Genomic DNA, 11932 nt, shown 5'->3' on the forward strand with positions numbered 1-11932 from the left:
CCAGAACACACATTTACAAACAGTGGTGGCCGCCATTCTTGAGCCAGGAAGCAATTCATTAAGGCCACAGCCAACAAGCCAGACTGTCCCTCTGCACAGAACCACAACCCAAAGCTTGGATGCTGATAACTAGTTAAGAAAGAAAAATGTTTACCATGATAGACACAAAGGCGTATTGTCCATTCATGGTAACAACTAAAAGAAAATCAAATAGCAAAACCACAATGTTTATCAACTGGCAAATCTATAAGCTTTTAAAAGCTTTCGGATTAGAAGCCTGGTGATTAGGAGCCTGGCTTAACTGTCTATCTATGGAAGAAAACAAGAAAAAGAAATAAACTTTGATGTAACGTTGTCAAATATTTATTTCATTGATGAAGCAGGCACAACATGGGGATTTCGCTACTGTTAGCTGCCTCCTTGTGGGGAGAGGCAGTGAAAGTGGGAAGCAGAGCAGTCATCAGGCAGAGGTGGAACGATCAGCTCTTACTGACCAGCTGTGTTTGGAGATTCAGTCTTTTTTACTTCAGTAAGCTAGAGATAAAAATAGACTCTACTGGGAAATAAAGAATAAAGCAATCTATACGTATCTTCGCAGAATATGATTAAACTGACCTGTAATTACTTGTTTGTTTTCCTCCTTTAGATCAGGGAACAAAGATCATGCCTATTAACCTCTTTTCATCCTGATTTCCAGAAAAAGGATGGACAAAGGAGGTGCTAAACAAATGTTGAATATTAACTGCATGGAAAGAAATGCTAATGTGGTTAGCTTATGAAGCAGTTGGGTGCTGGATACCGCACCTAGCCAACAGAAAGTTGGTTAACGATTGCATTCCCAACTCTTGGCCTTGTCAGGCTCAGAGACTGTGCTGAATTATTCATAGACATTATAATGCACTCATGCCATTTGCCCCATTAGTGATTTGTATGATTTTTAGTTGGAGTCACATCTGTAATGTTAAAGAATCTGTTAAGACTTTCCCTCACCTCTCCATTTCTCAGGCCCTGCTCCCTGGCAATCACACACATATGCTATAATATGTGCTCATTAAATGTTATTTGATTGTGGATAATTAACATTTGATGTGTAACATACATATATGTAAAATACACACGGCCAAGCCATTCTTTCTCCATTTTCAACATATCTAATTGGATTTCATATTTATTTAATGTCCTCAACTACTTTAGAAATGGCAGTCAATGTAGCTCAGTTATACCCTTGCAGAACTATCCCTTTGAAATAAATATCATTTCAAATTCTCTGCCTCTAAGATTACCTGAGTATATGGACAGAACCTAGAAAGAAAAAATGAAAACAAATATATTTCTGGTCAGAAAATTAAGGGGTAATTAGCATTAGAAAATACTGCTAACATTATGCTCAGTATCAAGCTTTCATGATTATTCATAATTTTTCTAGTTGAAATTTGTTTCTTTATGCTTTGCATTCTATTTTCTTCCATAGTTTACACTCATCTCTCAACTTCCTAAATTTTGTTCACATAATGTCATAATGCCATAATACTGTTTTCATCTCCAGTACAAATTTCTTATATGATTATTTCTAAGAAAAGTTTTTTTCCATTTCCTTATTTTTTTGCAATTTTGGCAATCCTAAATTTCTTGCTGTTACACTACATGGTCATGAGGTCATTTGTTTAGTGAGTACCACTTCTCAGAAAGTTCAGGAAACAATTTTAAGAAAATGGAGATGAAAAGCCATTTAAAAAAATATTTTTAAACACCAATAAAAATTTAAAGACACCTGCTCAGAGCTAATATAGCAAATGGTTCTCAATGTTAATTGAATAATTTAAAATATATGTAGGCTGATCATGTCATTATATCATGATGTTAGGAACAGAAAAATAAATAATCTAGCATCGCAGAAGAAAGTAAACAGGCTAAAGGAAGAATTTTATGTTAAATTTGGACTTTATCAAACTTATACCTCCTACTACACCTATCAGTTTGTGTTACTCACATGAGTAAATTTTTAAGAGGTATGGGATGAATAGCTATTAGCCCCTCTCTTTCTGTCCAGACCTTGTATCTAATTAGCTGGATTCTCCTATCTACCATGAGCCAGACAGTCCATAAAGGGAAAACGTGCTCCAACTCCATTTGTGGAAGTCAAGCAGGACTTTCTTTGTTTTATTCCTGACTCTGCTGCCATTTTGTTTTAGATCTGAGCACCTCAGGTACTCTGGCTTTGAGTATATGTATAGGTTACAGTTGTATTCTTTGAACTTGCTGGCAGACCTTGGCCTCAGAACTTTTTAAGGACCTCAGTTCAGACTCATTTCTCTGACTGACCCAGGTAGAATAGTCTTCCCCAGCTCTTACACACAATCCAAACTCTGGCTCATCTGGGTCCACCTATACTTGCTCAGAGGATTTATTCACGCTGAGTAGTAAAAATAGAAACAAGAAAGTAAGGACAGTTTAGGCTCTTGCAATCCTTCAAGGACAATTTCCTGGTGTCCTGGTCTCAGGACACATTGGTTGTAGGAAACAGTGGTCTGAAACGATTTGTTGTGGCATTATTCAACACACATATGTCGAATGCTTTGTATGAGCCAGGTACATCTAGGAGATGGGCAATGTAAATGAAGTGAGATATGTTATCTCCCTTGCAGAGTACATAATCCTGCATGAGAGTGTGTAAACCAATTGTCCTCCGCAATGGGATCTGTATCCAAGGGACAAGGTAACCACTGGGATGAAGTTATGGGCTTTCTGATAGACTTGGCACTTGAAATGGCTCCTGAGTAACAAGCAGGAGCTTCTTGTGACTGGGCCATGCCTGTCTTCCTGCTCTATCTCTCTATACTCCCTGCCTTAGTGTGAGACTCGGGTTAAAAAAATAAATGACTTACTTTTATTTCTGTGTCATACCACACTGCTTCTAGCTTTCATGCTTTTGTTCACTTGGTCTTGTTTTTCTGTAATGGGACCCCTTACCCACTTACCTTAGGTAGCATCCTGTTCCTGGTACACACTCATGTCCTTGGCTTATAGGGGTAGATTGACCCAAGAATTTAATGTCATGTTCCGAAATCTTCACTTTTATTCTCACAGAACAGAGTCATTAGAGCATTTTAGGGAAATAGAGATGAAAGTTGTGTGGGAATAAGTTCTTAGGGCCAGCTAGGGGTAGAGCAGAGCTCCACTGCCCATCCCTGCCTTCTGACAGTCAGCATGGCTAGTTCTCAGGGTGCAGCAGTGTCTTAGCCTAAGTGCCCTCAAAAGAGCAGATCCTAAGTCATCAGCCTGCCACACAGACATATTTATTTGGGAAAATGTCCCCGATGTACAGGATTGGAAAAGAGTGAAGTAGGAAAATAGAGTATGGTGACTGGGATTTAATCCTACTGGGTACCGTCTGAGAAATGCCTGAAACATGAAAGAAGAGGAAATATTTATTGATTGCCTCCTGTTACTTGTTGAGTCTCTCGTCCCGCAAGATACTTTCTGTGGTAATGACCGAGAGACTTTGGGGCAGAAAGATACCTGGCAGAGCTGAGGTGAGGAGTTGTAACTTGACCTTTGCACAAGGGTTGGTGGTTGCAGTAACGGTAGGGGTAAACGGTGGGTCCAGAAGATGTGATCATCCTGTATTGTACTAAAGCTGAATTCTGAAAGATTCAAAATGATTACAGGGGAAAGGGAATTTAATCTTCAAAGCTTCCATTTTAAAGATTCTTTCATGTCTTAAAGAGTCATTTATTGCATAGGTTCAAAGATTGTGCATAAAAACCTGGTGGTCAACTCTTGCAAAAGTCATTGTCTTGGAAAAACACTTGCTCAAACAAGAGAATAAACACTAGACTATTCATCCCTGTGCTTATAAATATTTGCAGATTTTGATTGATGAAGATTTAATGGATTCAAATGTCATGTTAGGAAGAAAATAACCATGATCCGAAAGAAAATTTTTATTTTTCTTTTATTTCTGAAAACAAGTGACTTTGATTAGGCCATTTCCAGAAATCAACTCTACACAATCCAAAAATGTTGAATGCTTCTGGACAGGCTTAATTTGCTTCATATTTTTGGCTGCTTCTGTACATAAAATGGAATGCTAATTTCCCTGTGTGCTCCTCATTTGCGTCAGTTATGGGTTGGATCTGTAGACCATTGCAGCAGACACTCTCTATTTCTTCAGTTCCAAGAAGTACATGACAGATTAAGACATCATGATTAATGCTGAAGACAAGCTATTTAAACCTATGAAACATGATGAAGTGTCCAAACTGGGGAAGTAGATATTTTGGATTGTCATATTTGAGCAAATATGAACTCAACAAAAATTCAATTTCCTTTCTAGGACGCCACCAGGTAAAGCACACATGTGCACTGATTCTGTTTCGGTGCTATTCGAAATTGATTGAGAAAGAGAAACTTTTTTTTAAAGAAACAAACTTTTCATTTTGAAATAATTTAAAATTCACAAAAGGTGCAAAATTGTACAGTTTCGGTGACCCTTTCATTGAGTTGCCATTTTGAACATGTTACATCACCATGGTAGATTATTTGTCAAAACTACGAAACCAACAATGGCACGTTACTATTCACAAAACTCCAGGCTTTGTGTGGGTTTCACCAGTTTTCCCATTTACTGTCCTCTTTCTGTTCCAGGATGTGGTTATTTGTCATGTCTTCATACTTTCTCCTGGACTGTGTCAGTTCCTTAGCCTTTCCCTATTTTTCATGCCTTGACACACTGAAGAGTACTTACTAGTCAGCTATTTAATATTCCTCAACTTAGTTTTGAAGAATGTTCTCATGGTTAGATTTGGCTTATAAACTTTTGGGAAAAAATACCAAAGAGGTGATATACCCTTATCATCATCATATCATACCAGGGGGTACATACCATCCACCTGACATCACACGGATGATATTAACCTTAATCATTTACTGAAGGGGAAAAATCTTTGCCAGATTTCTCCATGGGTATCTCCATAGTAGAATAACTATTACCATGATCACAACAGACACTATAAGAAAATCTAACAAACAAAACAATGGAAATGCATGCCTATTTTGCTGTGTTTGTATTTAGAATAAGCAAACATGAATCATACCACCCAGGGAGTAACAAACAGATTTTTAAAAATTATTTTTCTCTGAAAGTTCTTACTTGTACATCACAGAGCATTTTCATTGCAGCATAATGGTTACAAGTCATTCTCTCCAGTTTTGCAAACTAGTCTCAATGTTCTGTGACCTTAGAGAAGTTACTTAACTTTGCTGTGCCGCAGTTCTTTATCTGTAACCTTAAAGGCCCATAATATTTACTTTATAGGGAGCTTTGGAAGATTGAATGAGTCAATATTTATAAAACTGCTAGAAAAGCCCCTGGAACCTAGCACAAAATAAATGTGCTGCAGTTCGGGGTGAGTGCAGAGATTAGATAACTTGCCCATGCTCTGTGGCAATAAATAAAGAAAGTGACCAATTTTATATTTATGCAGAATTGTGGACTCTTATAACTTGTCAGCTATTATGTTTACTGAAGAAAAAAGAAAACTTCCTGGGACCAGTTAAAGTTTGTTCCATAAACAGAAGTTAAGAGAGATTAGAGGTAAAAAAAATTTCTTTACGCCTTTCTGACTTTTATAAACTTTATAAAATGAGTCTGTATTACATTTACAATTAGAAAAAAAACAATACATCTTTCAAGTTTTAAAGAATAGCTTTTGTACTTCTGGGCCAGTTTCCCATCAAATCCCAGAAACTGACTGATATCAAGAGGAATAACTACACAAACTCTTGATTACTCATGACCTAGTCACATATTTTATAAGCTTTAGATTATCTCTTGTTTCCTGCTGCTTAAGACAAATTTTAATGTCCCTTTAATTTCCCTAGTATTTCTCTCAGGAACATACTGATAAACACTAGAGTATTTTTAAAAATAGTCATTCATTTTGTAAGTGATTTCCAATAAATAAGATGAAGAGTCTTTAATTCAAACTCCCTTTTTGCATATAAAGTAGGACTGTGGTAGAAATCAATGATAGAAGTCAACAGTAAGAAAAAAAACAAGGTAAGTGCATCTCCTAGTAGAGTTCAGGCATGCCTTGCTCTGAGAAAGCCTGATGCAGAGAAATTTAAATGTGAGAAGAAAAATCAAGGAGTGAAAGATTCATTACATTGTTTTTTTCTTTATAGGATTCACACAGGTTGAGCTTCTGTTTAGGCAATGTTGCAAAGAGTTATTTCCATTTTATTTATTTAACACACATTTATAAGGCATTTAATCCATGCTGGCTCTCAAAAATGACTCATTTCTCATATCTGCATTGGGATAGGCAAAGAAATCTTTAACTCGTAGGTGAGAGGTGGCAACTAAATGCAGGCTGCTTCACTGCACCCCCAGGTGGCTGGCTGTGGGGTACAGGCTCTGATCCACGGAGCTGGGCTGCCTGGAGCGCTGTCCCCGGACATCCATCCTCAGGCCAGAAGCCATTCCTTTCTTCTCTCTCATCTCCCACCATATTCCGTGTCCCCTAGAAATCTGAATCCAATCTGGATCATTACACTTAAACCTTCTATACCTAATGTTGAATCAATCATTGTTTTACTATTTGGAAAACAGTAAAGGCATCAGGTTAAAAGATTGAAATTCTTGGTCAGAAAAGAGAGACCTGTCAATGTTTCTAAGGAAAGGGGACCAACACTGAAGGCCTCGCAGTTTCTGTGTGCTGTGGCTTTTCATATTTCATCCCCCCACAACCAGGGCAAGGGCGCAGCCGGTCCCTCCTCTCTAGTGCTCAGGACCTATTTTGTCCGAAGATAGTCTTGAAAGGCGAACCCATAAGTCTGCCCTACTAGCCCCTCTGCAGCTTCAGAGTGACCGCCAGTCGAGTGTGTCGTAGTTCAAACCCGAACCCCTCCCATGGGAAAGAAATCTCCCGGGAATTTTGGCAGTTCAACACGACAGAAAGAAGAAGGAATTTCAGCAGTGTACGAAAGAGGTCACACTGAGAGCCCTCAATTTTCATTGAAATTAACATTAGATTCAGCTTTTGACACTGCTCCCTCTTATCACCAAAAGGAAAATAAAACCAAGACAGTCGAGGTGTGATTTGAGAACATAAAGCAAGGGAGCCAGAGATAACTACGGTATATTTACAAAGAGCATTCACTTTGTATATACGGTATACATATAAATATTATACATAGATAGATGATAGATAGAAAGGGAAATAAAATGTATCCCCTCACCCCTCCTTGATTCCCCAGGTCTATTAATTAAAAGAGACAACTCTTTCTCGCTAAAGACGTGCCACCTTGCTGGCGTGGTTTCAGGGATCCGCCCCAGCCCCACCCCGCTCCGCGCACTGGGGTCACCGGGCGCCCACCGTCACCCCTCGCCCGCAGCAGCTCCTGCGTGGTGGAGACTCCCACCACCCTCTTTGAGGATTTGGGAGGAAAGAGAACTTCGCAGTCCGCCGAGTCACGCGGGAGGTCATCCTGGGCGGCACCCTCGGGTCCCCCACCCCAACTACCCTCAGGGGCAGGGCCACGCCTTCCTTTCCGACTAGGGAACGACCTGCAGGTCCGGGAATTTCCCTGGCCCGGGGGCTGCGAACTTCCCTCCCCTAAAGAGGATAAAAGGGGTTCGTCCGTCTCCGGGAGCCACAGATCGCTCTCAGCCAGCTCTCTTGCCAGCTCTCGCGCTCCAGGCACCGCTGCCCAGACCCACCGAGCTGAGCACCATGTCCCGCACCGCGAACGCCGCTGTCCCCGGACTCCTCCGAGCCGCGCTGCTGCTCCTGCTCCTGGTCACCTCCTGCCGGCACGCTGCAGGTGAGACTCAGCCCTGGGATCCCAAGGGCGGTAAGGGGGATGACAGCCAGGAGCCCTTGGGGACAGCTCCTCTCACCGAGTCTGTTGTCCCCACAGGGGCTCCCGTGGCCAATGAACTTCGCTGCCAGTGCTTGCAGACCTTGCAGAGAATTAATCCCAAGCTCATCCAGAGTGTGAAGGTGACAGTCCCAGGAGCCTCCTGCGACCAAACCGAAGTCGTGTAAGTGTTGCCTCCATGGTTCAGATGCTTCCACCCTGACCCGCATCCTGCCCACTTGTCTCACCTGCATTCTCCCTTCTCTCTGCAGAGCCACGCTCAAGAATGGACAGGCAGTTTGTCTCAACCCTGAAGCCCCCCCGGTTAAGAAAATAATCGAAAAGATGCTAAACAAGTGAGTTGTGTGAATAAAGTCATGGATGACAGATACTGACATCTGCCTTGTTATATGTAACACGGCAGAAGATTATACCAGGGAAACCCAGAGTTTAGTTGAAGGAGTGAAAAGTCATTATTTTACAATTAAATTTGCCATTAAGGTCATTAATCTGCTCTGGTTCAGAAGGATATTTCCAGGGCTCTCCATCCCCATTCATATGAATGGATTCATTAAAATTCTCCTTGGTGTTGGGCAGTTATGCTAAAACGCCTTCCGCCTGTTACAAAAAATAGGCATCCTCCCCACCACCCCGCCCCATTCTTTCTGGACTTCACATTGGAAAAGCAGAGCCCTTGTTTCTCTGCAACACAGGCCCTAAAGCTTGGTTAGTGGTGAAGAGCAGGAATCTTGTAGTGACACTGTGCTGAGTACAAATCTGGGCTTGACCACCTGTTAGCTATATAACTCAAGGACAATTCTTTAGCTCACCTGGACTCAGTAAAGGGTGGGGAACAATAGTAACCACCTGGGGTTGCTCTGAGGCTTACTAAGGCCTAATGTGACAGATGATCCAATGTCACTCCCCTTGGCACTTACTTGGCTGTTAGCAGCCAGTAATTCAATAAGGACCACAGAGAGCGCCCCACCACACACACCCCAGCATTCCTAAATCAGAGCATTCAAGAGCCAAAAGGTCTCAGCCACCTAGTCTAGAAGCAGCCACTTCACGCCAGGCTGGGGAAGCTAGATTCAGAAAGCTTTGGAATCTAGAGGGTGGGACAGGGGGCAAGAGCAATGCAGGTGGCTTTTCTGAGCAACTTCTAGAGACAACCTTTTTCTCATTATAGAGATAGCTCCAACTAACCAGAGGAAGCAGGAAGCTGATTGGTGTCATACCTGACACAGACCCTGCCTTACAAAAATCAAAGAGGAAAAAGAGGAATCATCATCAGCTCCCAGAGCCACCTGGATGGAGCTTCGAGTGCTTGAGCATCTCTTAGGAGAATTCTTCTACTTATTTATTTATTTATTGGTTGGTTTTCAAACATCTATGTTAATATTTTACATGTAAAATCTTTAAGGATTTGATTGACTCTACTTGTGCATTGTACTATTATTTTTATTGTTTATTTTATGTCAAACCCGTTAGTCCAGTTCTGCTTGGTATTTAATTTGAAAGTAAAATGTTTGCAAATGTTCTCTAGTCATTCAATTAATATTTCCAAGGAGTCCACAGTAATGCCAGCTGCTATGACAGGAGGTGGGGGATCCAAGCAATAGTGAGGTCATTGTCAGGGGAGGAGAGTGCATGTGGGCACCTATTGTAAGTGTTTAAGAGAATTTCAGTGGTTATTTATTGGGACAATTTCACAGTATGTGCTCAGCATTCCTAATGTTGAAGCTTTAAGAACTACGATGTTCTAAACATCCCTTGGACATTTCATGTCTTTTTTGTAAGGCATAATGCCTTCTTTAGTGTTAATTATGCCATGTTTGTGTCTTAAAACAAAGAAATTGATTTATTGATGCTTTTGCAAAAAGAAAAAGAAAATAAAGTATTTCAAAATAAACAATGTTTCTTTTTTCTGGGAAAAAAGCAACTATCTTTACTGGATAATTTGATGACTTACATCAATATTTCTCAACATTTTTTTTTCTCCTGGACATTCAATGGGCTACACATATAGATCAAACTATAAATTATGCTTAACTTCATCTGGTGATAGCTGTCAATCCCCTTGGCTCTCCCCTACCCAAGAATGTGGTTTTCCAACCGTGAGCTGTCCCCTCATTCAGTTCAAGAGTCACTGAAATACAGGGTGGACAAAAGCAGGCTTACAATTGTTTGTATAGAAAAAGACATTAATTAATAACAATAATATAAGAATAAACCCTATGTTTTGTGCCTTCCAAACTGTAAACCTACTACTTTTGCTCATCCCTCTATATTACTCTTTTTTATAAGGAACTCCATGCTAACTTGCCATTCAAATTTACCTCCTTAAAAACATTTATATTTTTATAGTTATCATAACAAGGATTTCCATTTCATTGTTTTTGCTGAATAGCTTTTCTAACAATTATTGACAGTTTAATGAAGCTGGCAGTGAAATGGTGGTAAAGTAGGACAGAGGAGAGTAATGGGGGGAAATGGGGACAACTGTAATTGAACAACAATAAAAAATAAAAAAGAAAAAGTAAAAAAAGAAATGGTGGTAAAGTGGATTTCTTCTTCAAAATGGAAATAATTTGCATTATCAGTAGAGGCAGAAAACATGAATGTCTGAGTATTTCATCTAGGAAAAGACCTGATTGATAGTTGGGTTCAATTTATAATCTTCATTTATAAGGAACTACAAGTGAGTTGAATGCTTATCTCAATCCTTTATGCCTATTTATCAAACAGAATGATTTTAAGCTATGAATGCATTAGTTCCACTTTTCCTAGTGCAGTTATTGGGGTACTTGATAGATTGTGGAGCTTGAGGACGTCCTCTGGAACTTGGCATTCAACACTGCCCCGTGTTGACTGCAGCACTCCAGGTTTCCAAGACAAACACCACTGCTATGTCAAAGAAGGAAAGACTCCTATAATCTATAAGAAATAGATTATAGGAGCACACTCCAAACCTTAAAAGCAGGGATATTTGTGGATGTGTGGGGTGTGTGCTTGTCTCTGATTCAGGACTCATTCAGGAAATCCTGAGCCCTAGGTAAAAGCTTTTAGCAGAGGCAAGAAGGCAGGACTAGCAGCCAGAACACTTGAGATCAGGTTCTGGCTTGTCCCAAGTCACTGGGTAAATGAGGGGTCTAAGTAGCAAGAAACAACCTCTGTGAGGTTTTCTTGGTTTCTTTTTTAATATTTTATTTATTAATTTTAGATATAGGGGAAGGTGGGGAGAAAGAGAGGGAGAGAAACATCAATGTGTAGTTGCAATCATATGCCCCCTACTGGGAACCTGGCCAGCAACTCAAGGAATGTGTCCTGACTGGGAATCAAACTGGTGACCCTTTGGTTTGCAGGCTAGCACTCAAACCACTGATCCACATCAGCTAGGGTGGGGTGGTTTTTTTTTTTTTTTTGCACTTAGAAGAGTTAAAAATAATAATCTCTTCATCACTCCAATGTTATTAGTTATAAATGAGAAGAAAATTTGTGAACTGTACAGAAATAAATAAATGCAAACCATTCTAGAAGCTCCATAAATGCCATTCATTCCCTAATCAAGAGTCAAAGGACACTAGAAAATATTTACAAGTAGTACTACAAGGGCTCTATAAGGCCCTCATATACCTAAGACCACTTCGTGCACTCAAACATTGTCTTGATCCTTCTGAACTGTCCACTTAGCTCTTGTTGATATGGAACATGGAGCATAAAGAGAAAGGAGATGTTTCTGTTTATATGATGGTTAAAGACAGGTTTCAAAGAATCAAATAAACTTTGGAGTAAATTTCTGCTCTCTTAGAACTTGTTGACCATGTGATCTTGGGCAAGTTTCTTGACTTCACCTAACCTCATTTCCTCCTCTGTAAGATGAATATAATAACAGAATACACTTTCTGAAGTTGTTGCTGGGATGGCTTCAGAAACATGCCATTGGTCCTCAGGCCAGCCCCACGGACATCATCTCAGTATCAGTCCTGCACTGACTAGTACAGTTTTCACACCAAGTTGCCCAGTCTTTACATGTACAATGCAGTCTCTCATCAATAGTATTATGTCA

General features: G+C 40.2%; 1 protein-coding gene and 1 long non-coding RNA gene across 2 annotated transcripts; one reads left to right on the plus strand and one right to left on the minus strand.

Moving 5' to 3' along the window:
• Positions 1 to 349: 349 nt before the first annotated feature.
• Positions 350 to 7314, minus strand: LOC118499772. The gene is made up of 3 exons (XR_004902307.1): positions 7243 to 7314; positions 3520 to 3644; positions 350 to 534 (listed from the first exon to the last, which is right to left on the minus strand). It is a non-coding gene; the product is annotated as an uncharacterized LOC118499772 (long non-coding RNA).
• A 272-nt stretch (positions 7315 to 7586) lies between these two features.
• LOC114491878 (growth-regulated protein homolog) lies at positions 7587 to 9745 on the plus strand. Its single transcript, XM_028506206.2, has 4 exons — positions 7587 to 7827; positions 7924 to 8047; positions 8136 to 8219; positions 9053 to 9745. Exons 1-4 carry the CDS (start codon positions 7737 to 7739, stop codon positions 9066 to 9068), a joined length of 315 nt encoding a protein of 104 aa, XP_028362007.2. The 5' UTR covers positions 7587 to 7736; the 3' UTR covers positions 9069 to 9745.
• Positions 9746 to 11932: the final 2187 nt, after the last annotated feature.

The sequence above is a fragment of the Phyllostomus discolor genome, chromosome 1 (assembly GCF_004126475.2).
Source record: "Phyllostomus discolor isolate MPI-MPIP mPhyDis1 chromosome 1, mPhyDis1.pri.v3, whole genome shotgun sequence".
NCBI lineage: Eukaryota > Metazoa > Chordata > Mammalia > Chiroptera > Phyllostomidae > Phyllostomus > Phyllostomus discolor.